Raw genomic sequence first — 22,674 nt, forward strand, 5'->3', positions numbered from 1 at the left:
GCTGGAACACGATGTTCATAAAGTTCATAAATGTTGATGGGGCATTGGTCAGCCCAAATGACATCACCAAAAACTCGTAGCGTCCATAAAGGGTCCTGAAAGCTATCTTCGGAATATCTGGACCCTAGATCTTCAACTGATGGTACCTTGATCTCAAGTCAATATTCGAGAATACCTAAGCACCCTGAAGATTATCAAACAAATCATCAATACGTCATAGTGGGTACTTGTTCTTGACTGTAACCTTGGTCAACTGTCTGTAGTCTAATGAAATCCTTATCACGCGACTCCTGAAGTTGTTCCTTTAATTCCTTCAACTCTACTAGTGCCATATGATATGGTGGAATAGAGATGGGTTGAGTGCCCGGCACCAAGTCAATACCAAAATCAATATCCTTATTAGGTGGCATGCCCAGTAGGTCTGCTGAGAACATAGCTAGAAAATCTCTTACTACCGGAACTGACTCAACAATAGAAGAACCGGCACTAACATCCCTCAAAAAGGCCAAATATGCCAAGCACCCCTTCTCTACCATCTGTTGTGCCTTCATGAAATACACTGCCCTACTAGAAACAAGACCCAATGGACATCTCTACTCCAACCTCGGTAACCCCAACATAGCCAACGTCACAGTCTTAGTGTGATAATCAAGAATAGTGTGATATGGCGACAACCAGTCCATGCCCAAAAGCACATCAAAATCCATCATATTATGTAACAGAAGGTCAACCCTAGTCTTATAACCCCAATAGTGACCAAGCATGAACGATAGACATGGTCTACCACAATAGAATCCCCAACAGGTGTAGAAATATAAACATGGGTACTCAAGGAATAACTAGACATATCCAAATATGAAGCAAAATAAGATGACACATACAAATACGTGGGACCCAGATCAAATAAAATCGATGCATCTCTATGAAAGACCATAACAATACATGTGATGACAGCATCCGATGTGACAACCTCAGTCCCACCCGGAAAAGCATAACAATAAGCTTAACCTCCCCCTCTAAGATGTCTTCTACCCGTCTGTCCTTCACCCCTAACTGGCTGTAAAGATGGAGTAACAACTAGAGCATCAACTATAGCATGAGTACCCTATGAAGGTCCACTTCTCCGAAGTCTAGGACAATATCTCACTATATGCTTGGAATCACCATACTCAAAATAACCTCTCTAACAGCGTGGCTGTTGGAACTGAGTCTGACTCAAATGACTAGAATAACTGCTGTAGGCACCCTATGCAGGAGGTGCACTAGAAGATGGCTGACCAAAATGAGTATTCTGAGGTCCATGAATAACTGGAACACTGCGAGTAACTTGAAGAGCAGAACTGGTCGGCTGATAAAGCCTATACCATGACGAGCTAGTACTGCAGAACGGGTACCACTAAACTCTCCAAAATCTTGAGGCCTCTTGGCCTCCCTATCCTCCCTCTCCCGGCCACGCATATGCTGCTCCAACCTCCGAGCGATCTCCACAACCTACTGAAATAGAGTATCAACCTCCAACTCCCGTGCCATCCCAAATCTAAGACCATAACTGAGTCATTCAATAAACCTGCAGACTCTCTCTTTAACAATGGAAACCAAAGCAAGTGCATGATGAGATAACTCACTAAACTTCATAGCATACTCGGACACAATCATAGTCCTCTGGCACAACTGCTCAAACTCAGTGCGCAATGCATCCCCAAGGGTCTGTGGAATGAACTCTTTCAAAAGTAGATCAGAGAATTGAACCCAAGTGAATAGAGCAGCATCAACTGGCCTACTCTCCTCATAATCCTGCCACCATCTATATGCCGACCCTGTCAGCTGGAAGGTAGTAAAGTACCCCGCTCAACTCTACTATGCCCATGGTGTGAAGAATACGGTGACACTGGTCTAGAAAACCCTAAAAGTAGGAGGAGAATACCTCTTGAGCCTCTCTAACCTCTTATGATCCTCCTCTTATGCCACTGGCTTGACCTCAGGCTGAACCGCAGTCACGGGCTGTATCGGCATAATACCCGGAGCCTGATCAACAAAATCCCGCTGCTCTAGAGTACGAGTGGTGGGAGTCTGAGCTCCTCCCCCAACCTAAAAAGTAGCTGGTGCAACTGGGATCAATCCCGCATGAGCCAGTAGCGAATATGCTCAGAAAATGTGCTAAGGTATCTTGAAGTCCAAGGGTAGCAGCAGACATCTCAGGTGCTTGCTCCTAACCGGAGCTACTAGTGGCTCCTCAGTCGCGGCCCTAGCACGACCCCTCACTGCAGCACGTGCTCCAACTCGGCCTTGACCTCTTCCCTGGCAGTAACACCGAAACTGGGGGCAGCAAGCTTCAGTAACCATCTGTGAGAGAATAACGAAGGCTCAAATTCCGAAGCTCAAATTCTCTTCAGCTTTTAGCCAATCTCTAGGCCTCACTTTGGGAACATATACAGAACATGACAAGATGTCCCTCTGGGCATCTATAGGTGTACTAAAGTTCTTTGCTCGGTACTTTGTCGAACTTACAACTATTGCTATATCTTGTTTCATAGCCCCGATTATCCATCCGTATGACTTTACTTCATCTAGGTATGTCATACTACACCATAACTCTTACTTTGATTTATCATTACTGAGGTCTGCTACCAAACTCCTGCTTACTCTCGTTGTTTATCCTATAGGTATAAGTCTAAGTCCTTTAATGCTTCCTCATTACTGTTCATCTTAAGAATGATGACCTAATCGCAGCTCATACTTTGTGACTTTTATCCATCCATTATGATTTGCCTCAATATTGATCTACAATATACCACTAATAACTTGAAATTTCTTACGTAATACATTTTCACTAGGGCTTATGTTGCATCGAGGAATATTTGAAGTGATTTTCCTGATCCACTTAGGGGCGATACTGTACTTCAATAATCATATTTTATAGCATCCCAATGTGATTCACCTTACGTGGTTATTTTAATTCCGTACAATCCGTGAAATCCTCTTCAAATCATTACTTAATCGAAGGCTCAACCAGCATCCTTTATCTATCACAATTACACCTTTATTCTACTACCAGGGCAGCATTCCATCTATTCCAAATGCTACTAGTCTTAGATTCCTTTGAGTTCATTCAGGCTATACTGAGCTTTCAATAACTTAGAGAAGCCATCAGCTATCTTGTTTTCATGGGCTTAATCCCGATGACTCATCTATTTCTCGTTACCTTCTTACTCACCCTTTTTTGTCCTTACTCTTGTCTTCCTAAAACTTTGTCGCTCTATCATTCTTTAGCTTGCGACCCATACATATCCATTTATACTATTCACAACCTTCCTTCAACTTGCTTGCACCATAGATTTCCTTGTGTTATTTTGGAACATCAAGCGAGACATCACATCGTCTCTAACTCTTCTTTTACTCTCTTAACTAGACCTCTCGATACCTAGAAACCATAGGCTGCAAGATATGCCACTGACGATGCCACTATCATTCCTGGATATTGAATCCCCGCGCTTCTAGCCTTCTATCCGAAGTATGGACTATTCACAATCTTCTGCATTTGAGTATCTCATACGTTGTTCACCTTTACCTTACTTACCTTAAAGTCTCGCATCACATCTTCTATATCCTTCATGACCTCCCTTCCATATAGGTATAATTCACATCCAAAACTTGAACTTCTATTATAATACTTGCACCTTTTTACATGATTCGATAAGAGATTTATAGTGACTTCTTATGAGGTTGGTATTCTTCTAACTGGACCTATAATATTAAGAGTGACTATGCAATGTTCTCAATCATGATGTCCATAATTTTCTTGGTCCAATAATCAAACTCCTGATTTACTTAGTTGATGTATCTCTTTAGGTTCCTCTTTCCTCTGATCAACCTTTATGTAGGCTTAAGCTATATTCCGATCTACGACTCATGGTATTAGTTATTACTTTAGCCCTTCATGGACACTATGGAATATCCAGGATACAATCTTGTAACAATTTAATCCTTTGTTTACACCCTGGGCTCAATTCTTTATTTTAACTTATACCGGGGTCTTCTACGACTGTATGATTGTCAACATATATGCTGCATGGATAATACTCCGAACTCTTAAGTGGATCTAACTTTGGATCGTTGATCGAATAATTCCTTTTATTCCTTCTCAGCTTTCTTTAAACGTAAGGTATTACTTCTTCTGGTTGTTCTGCCGCTTGTTGCGTGCCTACTCAGCTTGTCTTAGTTCCCACGCATGCCGGAATTTGCGTACAACTCATATGATCTCAAGTATTACTTTTGATTTTACTTCCTGTTCATTAGCCACGGTAGGTGCCACTTTCTTATGGAGTGCATACAATGTTGTTTTGAGACTGTTGTTATAAGACCATTTCCTCTTTAGGTCACGGAGTTAAGGTTGAAGCCTTCTTCCTTATTTTCCTTAGCTAGTCTTTCATTGTAGTACTTAGGGAGGACCCCCTGACTCTTGTAAAGATGTGAGCTTATTACATTGTATACTTGACGGACCTTTTGATGTCCTTCCTTGCCTATACTTATCCATAGTTACTTACCTCCATGCCCTTGTGCTTGTAGGGTTGCTTCTGAACTGATATTTTGACTGTCTTCCCAGTGACACTCTCTTTTATTTCTGTAATACTCATACGGTACCTTTTTAACTTCCCCAACTCCTATATGAATATATCTCAAGTATTATAATGTCATAACTGCGAGGCTGAATTCCCGATGTTGGGGTTCACTCTGTTTATTTTACACGATCTATTGATTTGTCTGTATCCTCTTATCTAGCCATAACTAGACAATTCCTGAATCAACTACTAACCACTTGTTGGCCCACTCTCATATCAATATTCCGTGTAATCTTTTTTGGGTTGTTTCCTTTGTCTTAACTTACCTCTCGCACTGGCTCCTTATTTATCAATAACATCTCAGGCAAGAACCCTTACTTCCTTTCCTTGATGCCGTGTTTGCATAATGTTCTGGAATCATAGCATATCTGTAGGATTTGAATAAGTGCAATTTCATCCCTTTCTCATTTTTATCGCATTCTTTCTTTACCATTCCATAGTTACTAGAACCACTTAATTATGACTTAATATCACGTCACTCTATATTCCCCCCCTTTAGGGGAGTACTAAAAGTTGGAGCTACGACAATCTGCCTATAGATGTTTTACCTCTTCATTTTTGGCGTCTTTTCACATCATCGATGACCCTTACTCGCCTTGGGGTAATCCTTCTGTACTAAGGATAACAAAATTTCCTTACTCACGAGGGTGACACTTAGTGTAACCGGCACATACAGTCCCTTAAACTTAACTTAGCTCACATTGCTTTCTTTAGGGAAGCGTCTTCTTGAATGACCATTCTCTGAATTTCTTATGAATCTTCTTTTGTTGTCTATTCTATTATCGCCGGAATGAAATCTGAAATTCTCATGATGTCGACCATTATCAAATCACTTAGTCCCTAATCCATGTTTAGTTTATCTTGTTTGCCAGCCCATACTAATTTCTATTACTATGGAGGTCTAGCTTTTCCTTCTGGTAATCACGTTAGAGTCACGAACTTATTTCTCGAAATAAGGATATCACTTTATGGCCTATACTCTTTTGTTTTCTCAAGGCCTGTCACCTCTCGTCTCTTCCTTCACTTGACTATAGACTCTGTAATACTTCCATTTTTTTTTATCTACCGTTGCCATCCATGTATCACATCTTACTCATAATGCTTCATTATCTCTCTTCTTATTTCCCTGCTAATATTTATGTATATCACCTTATTCTGAAAACTTCAACAAGACATTCTTTTGCCTTTAGCTCCCCTTTTGCTCCATCCACTAGCTCTTCGGGTTGCCTAACATTATCTCTCTACTAGGGACGGGAGCCACACTAAGGTAATATTTATCTCTTCCAGGGTTCCAGTGCCTGTGTTTGAACATTCTAGTATTCATATCTGGTTGTACTATTCTAGAGTGCATCATCTGGGTGTCTCACAAGGAGATCTGTTAGTACATTTGCAATATCCTTCGAAAATGTCAACTAACGCAAACAATCCATCCAACATTTTGGGTTACTTTATCCCCGACTGGATTCTGATATCCCGTCCTTCTCTTAACTATATCTGTTGGCTCCCAAGGAGCATAACTGAGATGGGTGTGGCCAATTGAACATACCTCTGTTACAATTGAACGTAACTCAAAATACTTATATTTCTCTGCTTGAATCGTCTAGACTGTTAATATTCATTAACTGGGTACCTTGTATCCTTCTTGCCTTGCTACTGTTACTTGTTGAAACTTGTATTTATCTTCTGAATCTCTTATTCCTTTTTACAGTAAGAGTGGATAGATATTGTTGCCTTAGGGATCCTTATTAAGAAGCTTACACATCTTAGTATCCACATGTTCTGCTGGAGACCTTACATTTACTCATCATAAGCATGATGCAAAATCGTATTCCTCTGACTCAATTCTTCCATAGGCATGTTCAATCCCTTACCAACCGTCTTTTTAGATGTAGGCATCGTCGTATTATGAATAAGATAGAGTTTAGAAAAGTGAGTTGTTACAATTGAGCTCTACCACACGATCTAGAGTAAGAAGAAAGAATGGCAGTCCTAAATGCCCTGCAGCCTCCTGCTTATAAGTGTGGTGCACAACACACCCATAAATAAGACTTAACTAGACACGGCTTGTAGACTCCGTAGGACAAAACTGATTTGATACCACTTTTGTCACGCCCCGAACCTGGGGGGCGAGACCGGCACCCGGTGCCTCACCTATCCTTGCTACCAACTTGCGACTAAGGGACTCTAAACATATAATGTCATACGTTGTTCATGGGCCACATTGCAAGACAATTGTGAATGCTGACTAAACATCAATATAATGTTGGGCCGACAAGGCCGTCATAACTACTACAGCTCGCAAACCAACAAAATATACATAAAAGGCCTACAAGCCCAAAATATTGCACTACCTATCAAGATATGTCTACAAGCCTCTACTGATGGATATACTGTGATCGGAACAAGGTCCCGACCTACTCATATCATATATACATATATACACAAGATGTACATAAAACTCTAGACCCGACAACTCCGAAGGGCATGGAGCTTACCGATCAAGCTGAACTCGGGCAACACCTAATGATGAGGTCTATACGTCTGTCTGTCTGAACCTGCACGCATGAAATGCAACGCCCCCAGAAAAGGGACGTCAGTACGAAATAATATACCGAGTATGTAAGGCAATATACTGAAAGTTGAAACCGAACTGATAATATAATAACCGAAAGTAACTGGGAGTCAAAGATAATCAGAAGATATGATCACTTGTTGATACTGACTCAACTCTCTCAATATAGTAAGTAAAATAGTTGTCCGGCCTTTATAAGGCTCGGTATAAATAACTACTCTGTCGTAGTAGGCTCGCTCAGAGGCGCTCGACCATACTAGGCTCTGTATCTCGGCCATGCTGGGCTTGCTCATTAGCGCTCGGCCACAATAGGCTTGGTATATAACTTACCATCTGATTAGAGGTTGCCTAATAGGGGTCTGCCCATCGATTATAGCTCGATGGTAATGAAAATACTGTAATACTGTATATATAAGCTCTCTGCTCTCTTGACTGGAAGAAGACAATACTCAATTAAATATGAAGTCCCGATAAGGAGAATACTGTAATTTATGAGACTAGAATAATGTATATAAATTCGGGAGTATGAACTTCTCTTTATGCCTCGTTACCAAATACATGTAATTTCGAGATCATGCCAAAATGAAGGAAGGGCTTAGCCTTAATATACCTGAGCCGATTCTCTTAACAATCCCTCTAATATACGTCAATTGCGACAATACACGAAATGGCGGATCGAAGTAGGGGAGAATCCGTATGATATTCTTGAGAAAAATTTTACCGTACTCCCTTAGAATCGCAAAATCCCGTTGCTATTGTATTAAATAGTCTTCGTATGAAATGTTGAAGAAATTATGTTACTAGAATGATATCTCTCTTTGTATAAAGTAACTCACCTTGCCATGTAGATTAGATGTAAGCATATCTCAAACAAATTATTTTGCTATACAGACTAGATATAAGCATCACTTTTTATTATTTTTGGAAAGCCTTTTACCTTAGTGGGCATGGGGCCCACGTAGGTGATGACTTAGCCAAGAATTTCTCTAAATGTGATACCTTATTTGTTGAGTAAAGAGTCACTTAATTAGGCTAAGTTTGTTGCCATGTTGATGATAAGATCCATTAAGCTTATCCACAAATCTAATTAATTGTTAACTTATTAATCTCCCACTAATCAATAATTAACTAATTACCCACATAATTAAGAATTATTTCAAATTACCTAAAATACTACTTACTTCTAACATACCTTATACGTCTTACTATCATGGTCATGTGGTACCTTGTATGGCACTAGTCCATAAATGTCGGGTATTATAGCTCGGACCGTATTTTATCCCAAATTGATGAACTTCGACGAAACTCACTTTCTTCGATTCGCTTACCCTCTCACCTTCACGAATTTACTTATCACTCGTTTGAAATAGTATAATACTTATAACCTCCAAATAATCTCATTCCCGAGCTTACGTCGATTAACTTACGACGAAACTTTAAAGTACGAAAATGCGGGATGTAACATCTCATTTCCGAGCTTATATCAATTTACTTATGGCGTACTTCTACGTACGAAAACATAGGGTGTAATAGTTGCCCTGAGAGGTTGTACTTGCTTTTCATTTGTTGTTGCACTTAGTAGCTATCTGTCATTGTTGTGAAATTTCTGAAAGATTTTATATCCGGATTACCTGCACTTGAACTGTATAAAACTGAATTGACTTAAACTGCCGGATTGAAAGCATGTTTATTCTTTGCTGGGATTATTGAAAATGAACTGTGTAGCTCGTCACTATCTTCAATTCCTTATTTATTATTGTTACTTACTAAGTTGGATGTACTCACGTTACTCCCTGCACCTCGTGTGCAGATCCAAGTATTTCCGGATATGGTGGACGATGATCTCGTGCGTGATTGAGTATCGGAGTCTTACGAGGTAGCTGCCGGCGTTCGCAGTCCTTGTCCCTCCTTTCTTGTTATCTTTTCTTTCCTATATTGGCATTTTGGCACAGACTGTTGTAGACTCTGTTTCTAGACTGGTTGTTTAGATGCTCGTAACTTAGTGATACCCCGATATCGGGCTATTTTTTCGCACTTATGTTTTGGGTTTTACCTCGTTTTTATGAAAAATTACGGTTATTTTAAATGTCTTAATTCATTTCTGTTAAATGTTGAAAGTGTTTTGGAAATGTCGGCTTGCCTAGTATCACGATAGACGCCATCACAACGGGTTAGGTTTTGGGTCGTGACAGAACGAGTTACACAAAAATGTAGATAAAAGGCAAGGTAGTCTATTCAGTGTTTGATGGGAAGGATGAACTGACATAGATAAGGTTGAGGAGAAAATAGAGGATCAAACAAGCACTGAAACCATAAGATGGAAGATAATTTCTTGCGAAAATCTTCTCATTATTGGAATCAAAGTAAAAGTAAGAATAATAAATTATGGCCTCGTGACTACAACGTAACCCCACTGTCATGGGGAGGGGACCAAGCAGAGCTTTGGTCCCAAGCAGTACTAGAAAATAGCCGTCATTATATGCGGCTTATATATGCAATAAGTATTTCAGAGCTAAACGCAAGTGGCTTACTCAAACTTTTTATAAATCTATTACTAAAATCATTGGTGATGAAGAATTTCCCAATATTTTTCAATTTATTGGAATTACAGAACTAGTGAGAATGGAGTCAATTAAGTTGATTAGCAAGGTTAATATCAAGAAATAAAGCTTACAATACGATAAAAATAGAAATAGACTCATAATAAGCTTGCAAGTTTATTCACTAGAGCTTAACATATTTTGTAAACGCACATTTTTTCATGGGTAGATTTCAATGAGAGACCTTGTGCCCAGGGTGGGAGTTATTTCATATTCACTAAAACCAGCTTCAGTGAAAAGTTTTTCCCATTCCTTCTTAGTTCTCTCTTTGGCACCAAAAAGAACCATCATCACCAAGTCCATATTATGTTGTGCTCGAACAGAATCATCTTTTTGCTTCGGATTTTCCAGCACTATGTCTATAATTATCACTTTCCCACCTTTTTCTCTACTTGGAATTGACTCTTTGCATTTCTTTAATATTTTCACACAATCTTCGTCGCCCCAGTTATGGAGAATCCACTGTTTAACCATGAAAAATTCGAGCAGATAGAAATTTGGGGGAGCGAGGAGGGTAACAATTCAAAAGTTATTAGAAATTACTACTTGCGAATTCTCACAGAATATGATATAGAAAAATAACTTTACGAATGTAACAAAGATGGGCAGGACAGCTTAAAAATCTTAAAAATCATTTATAGAACATTTATAAATGAGAATTATATAATAGTATAATGTTATATACTTAATGATTATCTAACAGTAAATTCTTGTGGCAATATATCTAATATAGTAAGAGTCTTTTAGTAAGCATTAGAACTCCTGTAATTGAATTCTCAGATATTTCAAATATTTTGAGATAATTTATTTTCATGTGATTTTAGGTTTATCTTTTCTTTTAAGACCTTCGATCATCATGTTTTCAAAAACTAAGAACATGCACATACGTAACACGCGTGGCTAAATCGTCTCAAACACTATTCTCTTATTTTGTTCTTTATATGTGGTACTTGCACATTTTTATCATATTTATTTTTATCTTATCTTGTATGACTACACATCCATCTTAAAATTTACATATATGTGACATTCATATACTGTAATTAAGTGGTAGAAGTATATTTATAAAACAAGCACAAATCATGTATTAATTATTGATTTGGTGTAGACATGCATGACCATACGCAAATATTCACGAAAGTATCAACACTTATACCTTGAGTAAGATTGCATTAGCATTAGGAATCTTCTCAAACATACTTCCTCCGACAAACTCCAAGTTCCCACTTCCCTTGAGATCGCCAATAACATGAGGGAGATCAAGTACGGTGCAATTTATGGCAGGAAAAGCTTTGGCTATGGCAATTGCCAAAGTGCCAGTGCCACCTCCAACATCCACCAACGATGTCAACCCCTCAAAAACATGCTTACACTCCGTAATAAGCACATTGGCAATCAAGCTCGAGTCATTAGCCATTGAATCATTGAAAATATTATTTACTCTTGGCTCATCCGCGAAATAGTCCCAAAAAGATTTCCCATTATGAGCAGCATGAAAAGCAGTGGGGAAATCATTTTGAAACCAACTACTTAACTCAAACCATGGTTTTTGAACGCATGGATCATGCATGATGAGAAAGTATGACCTCATACTTAAGGGATCATCTTTCAAAAAAAGGCGACTAGCTGGGGTAAGAGAATAGTAATCTTCATGTTCATTTAGGAAACCAGAATGAACTAAAGAGCGTATGAGAATTGGCAGGAAAGAGATTTTGGAAGGGTTGAGGGGAAGGGCAGCAGAGAGGTCGGAAAGACACATTGACTTACCATGTTTGTATAGGACATCGGGAATGCCTAGTTGAACTGCACATTTTGCTGCTGAAGAGCTTACGAAGTTGTAGATATGGTTCCATATTTGAGTGTGAGCTTGGAGAAGTTCAGTGGAACCATTCTCATTCATTGCCATTTTCAAGGAACTTGTCTTGATTAGATTTGTTATCAAAAGAAACCAATAATCTCTACTTATAGGACCAATTTAACTTCTATACACGTCAGGAATCCAATTGTGCTGTTGAACCATTATCGTCCCACTTTTAAATGAGCTGGTATCCACTGATAGCATAAAGGTTTTTAAATGAGCTGGAGCACAATTACAAAACCGTGTTAATGCAAACACTTAATCATAAGTGATTAAATAAATATATTGGAGAGTTAAAATGAATATATTATGGAAACGGGTTGTTCCAACGGAAATTGATTGAAATAATAGTTGATTATGACTGTTGATTTGGCTTCAACCATTGAAAATGAGTTACCTGATTTATTATTATTATTGCTGTTTTACTAATATTGCGTACAGATTAAGGTAAGTGATCCGCCTTAGCCTCGTCACTACTTCGTCGAGGTTAGGCTCAACACTTACCAGTACACGGGGTCGGTTGTACTAATACTACACTCTACACTTCTTGTGCAGATTTCGGAGTTGGTCCCAGCGGCGTACCATAGACTTGCTTGGATTTTAGCTACTCAGAAGAGACTTGAGGTATAACTACACAGCGTCCGCAGTTCTGAAGTCCCTGTCTATCTTATTTTAGCTGTGTATTTTCTTTCAGACAACTTTATTTTATTCATACCTTTATTTGTATTATTCTAGAAGCTCGTGCACTTGTGACACCAATTCTGGGATGGTATTTAGACACCGTTATTTGTATGGATTATTCACTACATTTCAGACCTTACTTTCGCAATTATTCTTTGTTATTAATAAATTTAAAACTTGTTTAAAAATAGCTAATATTATTCTAACATTGGCTTGCCTAGCAAGTGAAATGTTAGGCGTCATCACAGTCCGAAGGTGAAAATTTTGGGTCGTCACAGTTGGTATCAGAGTACTAGGTTACATAGGCCTCACGAGTCACGAGTAAGCTTAGTAGAGTCTGAAGGATCGGTACGGAGACATCTGTACTTATCTCTTAGAGGCTATGAAGTTTAGGAATAATATCACTTCTTTCTTATTCTGTTGCGCGATTTTATTCTATCATCGAAGATTGAACCATTCTACTCTTATTCTCTCGCAGATGATGAGAACACGTAATACCTCTACCGATATACAGGGACCAGAGCCCCCGATGGCAACTATGGCCAGGGGTAGAGGTCGAGGCTGAGGTCGTGCTAGAGGCCGAGGCAGAGCTCAGTCTAGAGCACGAGCAGCTCCACCAGTTGTAGAACCTCAGGTGGACTTTCAAGAGGAGGTTCCAGTTCAGAATGTACCAGTTGGACCAGTTCAGGTCCCGGAAGGATTCATAACCACTTTAGTGCTTTAAGATGCTCTAGTCCGGTTGATGAGTCTTATGGAGGGCGTGGCCTAGAATGGTACATTTCCAGTGGCGCCAGCCGTCTCACAGGCTGGGGGAGGAGCGCAAACTCCCACTACTCCTGCTCTGGAGCAGATGGCTCCCAAGAATCAGGCTCCAGCAGCCCCGCCAGTTGGGGTAGTTCAGCCAGTTGTTGCGACACAGACCGGTGATATGCCCGCTATGTCTTTTGAGGCCTTATTGAGACTGGATAAGTTTACCAAGCTCTTTTCAGTTCACTTCAGTGGTACACCTTCTGAGGATCCATATGAGTATCTAGAACATTGCCATGAGGTGTTGCGGAACATAGGTATAGTTGAGACCAATGGGGTTGATTTTGCTGTATTTCAGATGACGGGTTCTGCCAGGAGGTGGTGAAGGGATTATACATTGACTAGACCAGTTGGATCGCCTACACTTACCTGGGAGCAGTTCTCTCAGCTATTTCTGGAGAAGTTCCTTCCTATCACACTAAGGGAGGATTACCGAAAGTAATTTGAGCGTCTACATTAGGGCAGTATGACTGTTACTCAGTATGAGTCCCGTTTTGTGGATTTGGCCCGTCATGCTCTCCTTTTACTACCTACTGAGGGAGAGAGAGTGAGGAGGTTTATTGAGGGACTCACTCACCCTATCAGGCTTTAGATGGCCAAGGAGACCAGAAGTGAGATTTCTTTTCAGGCGGTTGCTAATGTCGCGAGGAGGATCGAGATGGTTCTTGCACAGGAGAGAGGGCAGAGGTATGATAAGAGGCCTCATCTGGAGGCATGGGTGATTTTGGTAGGGGTCATCTTCCCAGACCATTTTATTCAGCACTTCATGCATCTCGCGGTGCTTCAGGGAGTCACGGTCCTATTGTGCATTACTCTGGACAACTAGCATTTAGTGCACATTCAGCTCCTATCAGTGCACCACCACTCCAGAGTTACTGCAACGGTTATCCAGCCCATTTAGGTCATCTTCAGCTTCAGCAGCCACGACATCAGGATGTGTGTTATGAGTGTAGGAACATTGGTCACATCAGGAGGTATTTCCCTAGATTGGCGAGTAACAGATCTCGGCAGGATTCTCGTGCCATCATACCGGCAGTGGTTGCTTCACCGCCTGCTTAGCCAGCTAGAGGTAGGGGTCAGACAGCTAGAGGTAGGGGTCAGGCAGCTAGAGGTGGAGGTCAGGTCATTAGAGGTGGAGGTCAGACCGTTAGAGGTGGAGGCCAGTCAGTTAGAGGCCGTCCCAGGGACACAGTTTAGAGTGGTGGGGCTCAGCCCCGATTTTAAGCTTTTCCAGCTAGGCCTGAGGCCGAGTCATATGATGTTGTGATCACATATATTATTCTAGTTTGCCATAGAGATGCTTCAGTTCTATTTGATCCAGGATCTACTTATTCCTATGTGTCCTCCTATTTTGCTTCATATTTGGTGGTGCCTTGTGATTCTCTAAGTGCTTCTGTGTGTGTATATCGGTGGAAGACTCTGTTGTAGTAGATCATGTCTATCGTTCGTGTGTGGGGTACTATTGGTAGTCTTGAGACTAGTGTGGATCTTCTACTCCTTGATATGGTAGATTTTGATGTCATCTTGGGTATGGATTGGTTGTCACCTTATCATGCTAAATTGGATTGTCATGCCAAGACAGTAACCCTAGACATGTCGGGGTTAACCCCGGTTAGAGTGGAAAAGAACTCATGGTCATTCTGCCAGCATGGTTATTTCTTATATGAAAGCTCGGCGTATGGTCGAGAAAGGGTGTCTAGCCTATTTGGCTTATATTCGTGATCCCAGTGCAGATGTTCCTTCTATGGACTCAGTACCAGTTGTTCGTGAATTTCCAGAAGTATTTCCTGCAGATTTGTCAGGGATGCCACCCGACAGAGATATTAACTTCTGTATTGATTTGGCTCCGAGCACTCAGACCATTTCTATTCTACCATATCGTATGGCCCCGCCGGAGTTGAAAGAATTGAATGAGCAGTTATAAGACTTGTTTGAACAGGGATTCATTAGACCCAATGTCTTGCCCTTGGGTGCACCAGTACTATTTGTAAAGAAGAAAGATGGCTCTATGCGGATGTTTATAGATTATCGACAATTGAATAAGGCCATTATCAAGAACAAATATCCGCTGCCAAGAATTGATGACTTATTTGATCATCTTCAGGGTGCCAAGGTATTTTCGAAGAATGATTTGAGATCTGGTTACCATCAGTTAAATATTAGGGCATCTGATGTCCCTAAGACAGCTTTTCGGATTCGGTATGGGCATTACGAATTCCTAGTGATGTCATTTGGGTTGACAAATACCCCAACAACATTTATGGATTTGATAAATCGGGTGTTCAAACCCTATTTGGATTCTTTTATGGTTGTATTCATTGATGATATCTTGATTTACTCCAGCAGTCAGGAAGAGCATGAGCAGCATCTTCGGAGTGTGCTTCACACTTTGAAGAATAATCAGTTATATGCCAAATTTTCCAAATGTGAGTTTTGGTTAGACTTAGTTGCCTTTTTGGGGCATGTTGTATCGGCAGAAGGCATAAAGGTGGATCCTAAGAAGATTGAGGCTCTTCAAAATTGGCCTAGACCTACTTCAGTTACAGAGATCCGGAGTTTCCTGGGTTTAGCAGGTTATTACCGTCTGTTTGTGGAAGGGTTTTTATCTATAGCAAGCCCATTGACCAAACTAGCCCAGAAAGGTGTCCCATTCAGATGGTCAGATGAGTGCAAATTGAGTTTTCAGAAACTCAAGACTGCTTTGCTTACGACGCCAGTGTTGGTGTTACCCATAGGTTCAGGATCGTATACGGTATATTGTGACACATCTCACACTGGACTTGGTGCAGTATTAATGCAAGATGGAAAGGTAATTGCATATGCATCAAGACAGTTGAAAGTTCACGAGAAGAATTATCCTGTTCATGACTTAGAACTGGAAGTCATTGTTCATGTGCTGAAGATTTGGAGGCATTACCTCTACGGTGTCTCGTATGGGGTATTTACTGATCATCTTAGCCTTCAGTATTTGTTCAAACAAAAAAGATCTTAATTTGAGGCAGAGAAGATAGTTGGAGTTGTTGAAAGACTATGATATCACCATTTTGTATCACCCCGGAAAGGCCAATGTGGTGGCCTATGCTTTGAGTAGAAAGGTTGTGAGTATGGGCAGTCTTGTGTATATTCTGGTTGGTGAGAGGCCATTAGCTGCAGATGTTCAGACTTTGGCTAATCAGTTCGTGAGGTTAGATATTTCAGAACCCAGTCGGGTTCTAGCTTGCACAGTCGCTCGGTCTTCTTTATATGAGCGCATAAGAGAGAGGCAGTATGATGATCCTCATTTACTTGTCCTTAAGGACACGGTACGGCACGGTGATGCTAAACAGGTTGCCGTGGGAAAGATAGAGTTCTGCGAATGCAGGGTCGTATTTGTGTGCCTAATGTGTATGAGCTTCGTGAATTAATTCTTGAAGAGACACACAGTTCCAGGAATTCTATTCATCCAGGTATCTCCAAAATGTATCAAGATTTGCGGCAACATTATTGGTGGAGGAGAATAAAAAAGGATATAGTTGCATATGTATCTCGGTGTATGAATTATCAGCAAGTTAAGTATGAGCATCAGAGACTTGGTAGTTTGCTTCAAAAGTTAGAAATTCCTAAGTGGAAATGGGAGCGTATAACTATAGATTTTGTTGTTGGACTCCCACGGACTCAGAGAAAATTTGACGCAGTTTGGCTCATTATGGATAGGTTGACCAAGTCAGCGCATTTCATTCCAGTGGCAGTTACCTATTCTTCAGAGAGGTTAGCTGAAATTTACATTCGTGAGATTTTTCGCCTTCACGATGTGCCCGTATCTATTATTTCAGATCGAGGTACGCAATTTAACTCACACTTCTGGAGCACTGTACAATGTGGTTTAGGCACACGGGTTGAGTTGAGTACATCATTTCATCCATAGACAGACGGACAGTCAGAGCGCACCATTCATATATTGGAAGATATGCTTCGCGCTTGTGTTATAGACTTTGGAGGTTCTTGGGATCAGTTCTTGCCACTTGCAGAGTTTGCTTATAATAATAACTACCAGTCGAGCATTCTTGGGATCAGTTCTTGGGTACCGATTTGGTACAGGATGCCTTGGATAAGGTCATGGTTATCCAAGATCTACTTCGCACAGCTCAGTCTAGGCAAAAGAGTTATGCAGACCGTAAAGTTCGTGATATTGCATTCATGGTTGGAGAAAGAATATTGATCCAGGTTTCACCTATGAAAGGTGTAATGAGGTTTGGAAAGAAGGGCAAGTTGAGCTCTAGGTATATCGGACCCTTTGAAATTCTTGAAAGGGTGGGTGAAGTAGCCTACAGGCTTGCATTACCACCTAGTTTATCAGTGGTTCATCCGGTGTTCCATGTGTCTATGCTCCAGAAATATTATGGTGATTCGTCCATGTGTTAGATTTCAGTTCAGTCCAATTTGACAAAGATTTGACTTACGAGGAGGAGCCGGTGGCTATTCTAGCCCGGCAGGTCCGACAGTTGATGTCTAAGAGTTATCCTTCAGTTTGAGTGCACTGGAGAGGTCATCCAGTAGAGGCATCTACCTGGGAGTCAGACTCGGACATGCAGAGTAAATATACACACTTATTCACCAGCTCATGTACTTTTTCTAGCTCCGTTCGAGGACGAACGTTTATTTTAGAGGTGGAGAATGTGATGACGCAAAATGTCATCTTTAAATTTAATTATTAATTTTGTGTTCTAAGACCTCTAAAAGTACTATTTATTATTCCTCGACTTGCGTGCGCAGTCCGTAAAATTTTCAAGAAAGTTTTTATATGAAAAATGAATTAAAATGTGAAATAGAGCCTTAAAACTCAACTGAGTTGACTTTGGTCAATATTTTGAGCAAGTAGACCCGAATCAGTATTTTGACAGTTTTAGTAAGTCCGTATCGTGATTTGGGACTTGGGCGTATGCCCGGAATTTAATTTGGAGGTCCCTAGCTCAAGTTATGGCAATTTAACGGAAACTAGAAATTTAAAGGCTAAAGATTTCCAAAGTTTGACCACAGATTTGACTTTTTGATATCACGGTCGTAATCCAATTTCAAAAATATGAATAGCTCTGTTATGTCATTTACGACTTATGCGCGAAATTTGAAGTCATTCCGGATTCATTTAATATGTTTTGGCACAAGTTTTGTAAATTGAAAAGTTTGAAACTTAAAAGTTCGAATCGAGATGTGAATTATAATTTTGATATTGTTTGACGTGAATTGAAATCCCGAGTAAGTCCGTATTATGTTTTTGGACTTGTCGGAATATTCAGACGAGGTCCCGAGTGGTTCGGATGAGTTTCGGACAAGCCACGGAGTAATTGGAACCTGCTGCCCAGTGTTGGTTCTGGTGTGTCGCACCTGCGACATTTTGTGCGCAAGTGCGTGGTTGCTCCTGCGGAATTCCAATCGCTTCTATGACATTGGACAGCCCTGCCGAGCTCCGCTTCTGCAGAGAAATGAGCACAGGTGCGAAGCCGTATCCGCGATGGACGAGCCACTTCTGCGATGTCGCAGGTGTGACATTTTTGGGTGCAGATGCGTCCACTAGACAAGTTGCCCTGTTCCGCAAATGCGAGGCCATAGATGCGAAAATATAGCCCGCATATGCGAAAATGCTGGGTAGAATACATAAAATCGGGTTTTAGCCATTTTCACTCATTTTTGAGTTTTAAGTCTCGGATTTTGGGCAATTTGAAGGAGTTTTTCACGACTTTGAATTGAGTAAGTGTTCTATAGCCAAAAGTTATTATATTTCATGAATCCATGTCTATATTCATTCTTTATTTCAGATTTAGATGGAAGAAATTGGAATTTTTGTAAAACTTTCCAAAAAATAATAATTTAGATTTAAAGGTCCATTTGACATCGAAATTTAATAATTTTTGTATGGTTGGACTCGTCTCGGAATGGGTGTTCGGATTTCGTAAGTTTTTCTGAGATTTGAGACGTGGGTCCCACTATCAATTTTAAAGTGAATTTCAGATTTTTATCCGGAAAATTAGTAAATTCATATGGAATTAATTCCTATGATTTGTATTGAGTATATCGAATTGTTTGTTAATAGATTTGAAGCTTTTGGAGTTCAACTTAAAAGGAAAAGTTGTGGTCGAGTAATTGATTGAAATTGCAAAGCAAGGTAAGTGTTGCGGTTAACCTTGACTTGGGGGAATAGAAACCTTAAATTATTTGTTATGTGAAATGCATGTGAACGACGTATAGGCGGGGTGACGAGTGTCTATACGTCGTCAAGTTAATTGTTTGTATAATTATTTGAAAATCCTAAATTTGTTTTAATACAAGAATTAATTGTTATAATAATTATTTCTCTTTTATTCTTTGTCAAATATTAAATCTTGAATTCCTGCAATAATTGCTACATGCCTATTTGATTTATGTACATTAATTGCTACTTGACATTTAGCATATTACATATTAAACTGCCTATTTTCTCTCTGATTTTTATAATAAATTGCTATTTATCATTGTTTGTTTCATAATTAAATCATAATTATTCTATGCTTGTTGTCTTAAAATTTTATATTAATTGTTTTATTTGTTGGGGTAATTTCTTCTATGAAAATTGGTAAATGAACACATTGGAGGATCGGGTTGCACGCCGCAACAGAATTGATTGAAATGAATATATTGGAGGATCGGGTTGCACGCCGCAACAGACTTATTAAAAATTTTATATTGGAGGATCGGGTTGCACGCCGCAACAGACTTATTAAAAAATCAATATTCGAGGATTGGGTTGCACGCCGCAAACAGAATTGATTGAACTGAATATATTGGAGGATCGGGTTGCACGCCGCAACAGACTTATTAAAAAGTTCATATTGGAGGATCGGGTTACACGCCGCAACAGAATCTTTAGAATTGTAAAGCAATGCGTTGAAATTCCTAGAGTAATTATTGTGATGCATGCATTTAACATGTTCACGTTCTCAAAGTAACCTTTTTAAACTTGACTCTTCATATTTCTAGATATACAAAACAATATTTGATGGAAGATAATTTGGTCTTTCGTTTAATGTTTTAAATAAATAATCATTTCCGCCCTAGCTGTTCTTGCACATACATACAACTTACAAGGTGGACTTAGACATAATCAGGGATATATGTTTAACCAGTTAACTTCAGGGAGGAAAAGGTAATCGCATCGTTCTTCGAGTTCATAATCACTTGATTTTATATATTTGTATGTTATATAAGTTTAGATAAGATCTTAGTATTGCACGACAAATTAGACAACTTTCTTCTCTTGGAGAGATTGGCCCTTCATTTGTATATCTGCCTCTGGCCAAGAATGAGTTGCATACGACCTGATTTTCATGTTGCTGCTCAGAATTGTTGCTCGAGAAAAGGGTACTTTAACCCAACAGTCCAAAAACTCGAGTTGCTGATTTTCATCTTTGAAAAAAAAAGATGTACTTTTCAGTAATTCTATTGAAAAGTGTCGAATATTTTTTAGAAACAAATAAAAGATATTTCAATCTAAATGAGTGTGTAAATGACACCGTTATTATTCCGTAAATGGCAATGTTTTTTGGAACTCTTTATTTGTGCACCGGGTTTGAAGTGACCTTTGTAGTTTAGTGGCAAAGTATGATGATTTCTCGAAAGCAATCTTCAACAAAAGAGATAAGAGGGAGAAGAGAGATCAACGAGACTATGGAGAGAACATTTCTCTAATATCAGAAAATGAAAAACTGAAAAATACAAAGACTAACTACCTTCAGTTATATACTGTACACTAATCTACCTTTTAACTTAGCTGTGTCCAGCTGTCACTAACCGCCTAACTGTTATTAACTAAGCTAACTAACTACTATTAAGCTCCTATTATTTCAACATCTTCCCTCAAACTGATGGTTGAAATATGTCTTCAACCCCAGCTTGGACCAAAGATAGTCATGTTGCAGTTTGCCAAGACTCTTTGTTAGTAAGTCTGCCAGTTGCTCCTTGGTCGAGATATAAAAGTTTTTGATCATACCTTGAACAATCTTCTCCATAACAAAGTGACAATCAATTTCAATATGCTTAGTTATTCTCTCATGAAAAATGGGATTTGCTGCAATCTGAATGGCAACTTTACTATCACAATATAGAAAAATAGACAGATTGACACCAACTCTGAGTTTCTTGTACACTCCTGTTAACTAAGTCGGTTCGGCAATTGTGGAAGCCATGCTTCTGAATTCTGCCTCTGCTGAGATTTTGGCTACTGTGTCCTGTTTCTTCGACTTCCAGGATATGGTAGCCTCCCCAAACTTCACTACATACCCTATAATAGACCTCCTAGTTTGTAGACAACCTCCCCAATCTGAATCACAATAGGCTACAAGTTAGCCAAAGATGTCTGAAGGCATTAATAGGCCTAGACTAGGAGCTGGCTTGATGTATCTTACCACTCTGAGAGCAGCCTTTAGGTGTTACTGCTTTGGCTTGTACATAAACTGGCTGAGCACTTGCACAACATATGCAATATCAATTCTGGTCATAGTGAGATATAACAATCTTCCTATGAGCCTCTGATATTGACCTGGATATGCCAATAGATTGTCATCTTTTGTTACTTCATATACTGAGTCTCCTTTGATGAAAGAATCATATTCTTTAGATGTGAGTTTCACCTTTGATTCCAATGGAGTACCAGCTAGTTTGGATTCTCCAAGTCCCATTTCAAATATAAGTTCCAATGCATATTTTCGTTGACTCATTACTATGCTTTTCCTGGATCTAGAAAATTCTATCCCAAGAAAGAATTTTAGTTCACCCAAATCCTTCATTTTGAACTTGAGCTTGAGATCATTCCTGGTTTTGACTATCAAATTAGAACAGCTCCCTGTCACTAGTAGATCATCTACATAGACCAAGACAACTACCAGTGCAACCTGCTCCCTTTTGGTGAAAAGAGAGTAATCTTAGTGACTTTGAGTAAATCCAAGATCCAGTAAAGCATCAGTCAGCTTTTTGTTCCATTGCCTAGGGGCTTGCTTTAAGCCATATAATGATTTATGAAGTTTGAAGACTTTAGGAATTCCTCCCTAGCTTGCAAACCCCCGAGGAATGGCCATATAAACTTCTTCTAGAAGATCACTTTGTAAAAAAGCATTGTGGACATCCATTTGGTAGATAGGCCAATGCTTGGCTGCTGCAATAGCAATGAACGTTCTCACTGTGACCATTTTGGCCACAGGAAAGAAAGTTTTTGTGTAATCTATCCCCTCATGTTGGCTATAGTCCTTAGCCACTAGCCTGGATTTATACCCCTCCACAACTCCTGATGCAGTGTACTTCACCTTGTACACCCATTTGCAGCCTATAGGCATCTTGCGAGTAGGAAGGTCAACAATACTCCAAGTAGGGTTGTCCTCTAAGGCTGCAATCTCTAATTGCATAGCCTCTATCCACTGTTTATGCTTCACAGCTTCACAATAAGACTTAGGCTCTACAATAGCTGAATAAGAAGTAAGAGCAATTCCAAAAGAATGAGATATGTTGGCATAGGACACATAATTGGCCATGGGA

At 39.7% G+C, this 22,674-nt stretch overlaps 1 protein-coding gene across 1 annotated transcript; it reads right to left on the reverse strand.

Moving 5' to 3' along the window:
* Window positions 1–9,889: 9,889 nt before the first annotated feature.
* On the reverse strand, window positions 9,890–11,737 carry LOC104105472 (myricetin 7/4'-O-methyltransferase 2-like). The gene is made up of 2 exons (XM_009613786.4): window positions 10,948–11,737; window positions 9,890–10,253 (listed from the first exon to the last, which is right to left on the reverse strand). The coding sequence occupies exons 1-2, from the start codon at window positions 11,695–11,697 to the stop codon at window positions 9,951–9,953; spliced, it is 1,053 nt and encodes a 350-aa protein (XP_009612081.1). The 5' UTR covers window positions 11,698–11,737; the 3' UTR covers window positions 9,890–9,950.
* Window positions 11,738–22,674: the final 10,937 nt, after the last annotated feature.

This window comes from Nicotiana tomentosiformis, chromosome 3 (genome assembly GCF_000390325.3).
Source record: "Nicotiana tomentosiformis chromosome 3, ASM39032v3, whole genome shotgun sequence".
Taxonomy (NCBI): domain Eukaryota; kingdom Viridiplantae; phylum Streptophyta; class Magnoliopsida; order Solanales; family Solanaceae; genus Nicotiana; species Nicotiana tomentosiformis.